Raw genomic sequence first — 6000 nt, forward strand, 5'->3', positions numbered from 1 at the left:
GGGGACCACTTTTCACAGGCTGTCTACATCAAAGCAGTGACTTGCCTCTGATTGTAAACATCTTGCACCTCCCCCTACTAACCTGGATCAGCCACCATTTAAGTCCATCAGGCTGGTGGCAAGCTGTTTGTTGGGGTGGGCAGGGGGTGATGGTGTATGGCAGCAGGGGGTGAAAGGTAGATGGGAGTGCACAGAAGGTGGCTCAGAGGGTGTTAAATACAGCAATTGCGTGACATTAAAAATGATTAGAACCACTTTAAACTAAATTGCTGGCACCAAGGTAGAGGGATGTTGCTGTGTGCAGGGCCATAATGCAGAAGAAGTGCCTCATGAGCCCCTCTTAGGTTTGCCACCCTGGACTCAGCTCGCCCTTCTTAAAAGCCGTCCCTGACCGCGCCTTTCTGGTCATCATGCACACCATGGAAACACCACATAGTATTTAAACAAAAACAACATCTTTATGACCACACACCCTACAAGGCCCCAAATAGGGGTAGTAAGCACTACATAAATACTGTAATACAATACAATAGTTCTCTGGGAGTCTTTGATGAGCAGGAAAGGGGTGTGAGTAAAATGTTATAGTAAGACAGAGGAGAAGCAAATTCTACAAAGCTGAAGTGTGCGGATCTCAAAGTTAAGGGAGATGGCTGAGAAAAGCGTGGACCGCACATAGCAACCCGTTTTTGTTTTCATACCCCATATCTTGTGAGTCAGTAATTCTACTTCTAAATAAGACTGTGACTGTCAGAATTGGGCGAGATAATTTACGCTAATTATCAGCTCAGTAGTGGATTGCTTCTTGCCTAAGAGACATTAGCAGCAGATAAGGACTAGATAATGCCAGTGCATACAGTCATTATGCACAAATTACTCACCCAACCCTGCGGTCCTGGCAAACTCTGCTGGCAACTACCTTCAAGGAGACTGTGTAACAGCATCCAAGCTTCCCAGGTGTCTGGAGGGTTGCCAGGTATGCTGCAAGGCGCGTGTGCGCGTAATACAGGTGTGAGGTGCTGGCAGCACAATCCAGCCCAGTTTAACAACATAGCAATGTCCTTTGTTTACTGTCGCCAATGAAGCCTGCCGAGATACAAGGAAATAAACATATAGAGGCTAGCAGATATTGCAACAACACAGCTTAAGACAAATCTAAAAAGCTTGGCAGGAAGCTGTTGGTGGTTGATAAAGGGATTCATTAGGCCAGTGTGTTGGGTGGATAGAGTGATAATGCGTGAAAGTGTGCAGAGGGGGAGTGAAAAGTTTCTTTAAAAAGATACGTTTTAAGAACTTTAGAAGTTTAAGTGACTGATTTAGAATAGACTCTAGACATTGGTAAATAGTGTTAAGAGCAAGAAAGCTTTTGTGGAAAGTACTTGCAAAGAAAGTGGTTTAATTACACCCATCGCTCAGCATAAGTAGTTCAAACAGAATACAGAGTTGTTGTCATTCAAGAGCTACTTTCCCTTTCGGCAGATCCTTTTTTGATTCTAGAGGAAAGACACCAGGCGTGTTCCTCGAACAGGAATATATTTACAAAGCATATAACACAGTTTCAGTAAAATATGACCTACTCTTAGAACACTAAGGTAAGTGTGTATGTTCTTGTGAAAGTTAGGCCATTGCTACTCCCAGAGAACAGATATTCCTCTTCCTTGCTCTTTTAACGTTATAGAAAAGCGAACACAATGACACATTTGCTGCAGTAAACAACTGCAGAATCTGCTGAACAGCAGGCAAAAGTGGGTTTAATTTCAAGTCATGGGTAGCAATTGCTCAGTTGTTGCTCCATAAGCCATTTGAATCCGTTCCCAATGAGTGCCTCCTTGCTCTTCCCCTGAGAACAATCTTGAGAGAAAGTATGTCCAAGGCTAAATAATAAAGATGCTATTTTGCTCAGGCGCACTTTCTTCCTTGCTAATTCAAATTATGCTTAGTTACATTGAACAGTGCTTTGAACAAGTTACCGAATTTTCATTGCTATGTCTGTCATAAAGTAGCTTCTGCCTATTTGGTCTAATCATTTATCATTGTTTTCATTTCCAGGCAATGGAACAACAGGGGCACCGGGTACCCCTCATGTGGCACGTCTACCACTTCATCTCCCAAGTCCTTGCTGTGTTCTTCAACCCTCAGGGTGACATCATGCCATAGCAAGAGCCAAACCAGAATCCCGGAAGGTGCTAAAAAAATTCTATCACAGAACGGGTTTCAGAACACTTTACTTCTGCGGGACAGAAGCAGGCAACAAGAGAAAGAAATTGAAGAGGAGAGTTTATTATTTTGAAGAAATGTAGCAGACTGAAGATTGACCTGTATATGTAAAGCCATGGTTGGTACATATCCACTGAGCCGGTTAATCACTCAGTGTCTTTGGTAAACAGTTTCCATAAGTTACAAGTCCAAAAGTGTGTAATCACAAGGAAAGGACCAGCAGTTGTGCTCCACATTCCTACAGAAAACAGACATTTTATTAGGTGTTTGGTAAAACCTAGGTGCGTGACTACCATTGAAAAGGGCTCTTGACAAATTAGGGTGTTCACATTTTTTGCATTGAACTCACCTTTTGTAGGTAAAATGTGAAAGCAATATCTTCTTATTAGACCTCCGTTCCAAACACAAGTTGAAACGTAGAGTCCAATGGTGGTCATGAATGTTTGGTTTTACTCCACATCAATGTGAAAGAACCCAATGCACTAAAATGGTCTAATGTTTATCGCAATTTTCTCCTTGTTTATGTGAGATGTCGCGACCGAATAGAGGCCATGGGTTCAAAAACCTGGGCATTCCGCTCATATTTCAAGAGTGGAATACACTGCTCATAGATATTTCTGCTGAAGCTCTCAACGTCCTTGGGATCTTAAATGCCATCGTTCTTGCAATGTGAATACATGTCGACAAGGCTCTGTCTTCCCAAGGGGATTGTGATGGTATGATGCGCTTGTTAAATAGGTATAACTGTACCTAACTACTGGATATTAGCACAATTATGTTGCATTAAACAGTATAGCCACTACTTAACAAAAAATGTAGCCACTATTAATTTTCCACTTGTGCACTGAGTAATCCCACTATGAAAACTTTGCAAACCATAAATAGACAATCAAATATAATTTGCACTCCTAATGCATCTTAAAGGGAAATAAATGCTCATTATTTTTGCATTCAATATATATTTCTTTACTTTCCAGTTGTGGGTTTGTGAAATTGCACCTTACAGTGAAACAACTGCAAACATTTAACATATTCCAGTTATCACATAATGTGATGTTGTGCACAACTCTATAGTAAATCTAAAAAGAGCATAGCGTCACTGCCTTTTCACTAAGCTCTAATGAACAGGAGTTCTATAGAAAAACGATAAAAATATTTCTAACCTGAACAAAGAATTTCACAGCCACATGAACAAAACAACTGCTGTATGTTTACTGAAAAGTACTGGAAAGTAGAATGAGCATTCCTCTTTTATTTGCTGTCGGGGCATGATATCTGTAGCAATACATTTGCATATTGGCCAAACCACCAAATTATCTAAAAATTAAAAACGTTATTTAAAGGGATAAAAAGATAAAGCAGTTAGAATTAGCAGTGCAGGACTGTCTCACCAGCCCTGATAAATAGAAACCTTGGTGTATCGTCACTTCTAAAAGTGCCTTCTGTTTCTGCGTTGCAATGGGCTGGAGCCAAGGCCGTCATAATACTGCAAAGGAGGATGAAGTCCTGAAACATTTGAAAAAAGCAAAATCTGTCCTCCCACTAAGGCATTTAGCCATTATTTATTTATTTATTTATTTTTTACCAAAAAATAAAAACAAAAAAAATCTTCTAAATTTAAAAGCACACAATGTAAATACAAAGTTAAAAAAACACAAGACATAGAAACCTCTAGCGGCCTTTCTTTGGTTTATTTTTGGGGAGGCTAGATTTTGCTTGTTTTCATAGAAGGTTTTTGCATCAACTGAGAGCATATTTGTTTTCTTCCTCCACCAACTGAGAGGGAAATTAGGTCTGCATTACATGCCTCTACCTTTCGAATGTACAGCAGCACTGAGCAAGGAGAGTTGACATGGGATGGTCAGCCTGGGGTTGTCTGAATAACTTTCAAATGTTGTGTGTCCAAGGACATTCAGAAGTAGTGGATATATTAGAAGGGGGAGAAAAGGGCTATAAACCAGTGTCTTAGATCACAAAAGTCTCCTTTTCCCAAAAACCAACACTTTGGAGTGCACCAACAGCCTCTTCCTTCAGTCAAAGAACAAGTCACTCAGGTATGCAGTCACACTGTACACGTAAAAAGTATAGTTCCATATCAGGCAGACCAAATCGGTCTTTTATTTGATATACTGTATGTATGTACCTGCTTCTTTTTCTAAGGGCTCAAACTGACTTTAACTTTTGTCGGAAGGGGTGGTGTCACAGTAATCAAGACCATTCCTCTAATGAAGTGGGTGCATTTTGGATTGGAGGTTCACCCACAAACACGCTTGAATGGGCTGTGCCTGTTATGATGATTAGGTTGGCAACTTCCAATCTAGTCTATTCATAATGTTTGAAGCACATTCTTTCAGCTAACGGAGGCAGTTGATTATTTCCTAATTTTCTCAAGAATTGTAGAAATGAACAGCTGTTAGTTTCTCAGTAAAACAACTGTCTCAGCCAAGTGTTTTTATGGGAAACGCTGATCTTGTTCGACATTGGGAGGGAAAAGGGGTCTGATCTGGTCTATAGCACTCATTCTCGCCTTCAGAATCCTCCTGTCCCCAGGGGTGTGAATGGTTCTGTCGATATCATGACTTCTCCTTGCCTCCTTTGCTGAATTTCAAATGGCGAATTCTACACAATGGGCCTGAAAGCATTACTATGAAAAAAGGGGGATGATTCACATGAAAAGAAATCTACATTTCAGTCTGGTCCCACACTCTTATGGTAGCTGTTTACTTAGTCCAAGAGATGGTGGATAGAGAGAAGTATCTTGTATATATTTTGTACAGTTGTGAACTGGAGATATTTGAATTTTTTGTGTACATTTTTGATTACGTTTTGTACATGGATTTTGTATAATTCATTTTCAATAAAATTGGATTTACGGAAGTCATGTTTTGGAGTTATTAAAATAAATTGTAGATTATGGCATGGTGTGTGGGGCTAAGGCATGGTCTTTAGGTACTCACAATATTAAGGATCTTGTACATTTTAAAGATGTGCTAAGAGTCTCTACTTTTACGCTCAATGACAGTGTGTGTGAATCTAGGAGAATATGGAGGGATTCCATATGTCCCGTGCTGCTCACTTGGAAGAAAGCCTATATCCCAGCAGGAAACAAGTTAAAGCAAAATCCTATCTGACGTCTCCAGCACGACCTGCAAAGAGTGTTCTTGAAAATGTTATTTTAATCCAGTTGTGCTTATAAAAGTTAACAACTCGATACTGCACCAGTAATGAAGTCTTCCGAAGTCCACTCCCTTGGTTTCTGCCCTCCAATGGTTGGACCCATTAACCTATTGAAAAAAAATGCAAACTGAAAATGTCAACATGCATGTCAAGATCCTCCCTAGAATGAACGTCACTTGCTGGCACATTTTTGGTTTCAGGCTTTTTTGCCTAGTGAAAAAGGGCACTTCCGGTTTGAGTCGTGTGGAGCTGAGAATGGGGCTAAAAGCGCTGGAGAGGAGTGGTGTAAGGAGACCTAGGGGACACCTCTTATAGGAAGAACTGTTATTACTGTGCAGAGAAAGTCACACTGTACCAATTTTGCTTTGGTGTTGACATCTTCACATGCTTGGTTGAACGTTTTCCTGACACTGATTGAGGAATTCAGAACACATTTATTGCAATAAAAACTTTGAGTCGTTTATCAACACTATTAATAATCAAAAGTCCAAAGGACCCCTGTTCCGAACTAAAGGCGACATTTGCAATGGAACTAAAGGTAGGCACTTTCTTCCCCAGAACCAGGAGCTGTTAGATGTGATGGGTTTCGGGTAAGTTTTTCAGGCCTCA

General features: G+C 40.4%; 1 protein-coding gene across 1 annotated transcript in view; it reads left to right on the plus strand.

Moving 5' to 3' along the window:
* Positions 1-5091, plus strand: part of BBC3 (BCL2 binding component 3) — a 43503-nt gene extending 38412 nt beyond the window's left edge. Inside the window, exon 4 of the mRNA XM_078661013.1 lies at positions 2047-5091. Within this exon, the coding sequence (XP_078517139.1) occupies positions 2047-2154 (108 nt within the window). The 3' untranslated portion in view covers positions 2155-5091. The remainder of the gene's footprint in view (positions 1-2046) is intronic.
* Positions 5092-6000: the final 909 nt, after the last annotated feature.

This window comes from Lissotriton helveticus, chromosome 9 (assembly GCF_964261635.1).
Source record: "Lissotriton helveticus chromosome 9, aLisHel1.1, whole genome shotgun sequence".
NCBI lineage: Eukaryota > Metazoa > Chordata > Amphibia > Caudata > Salamandridae > Lissotriton > Lissotriton helveticus.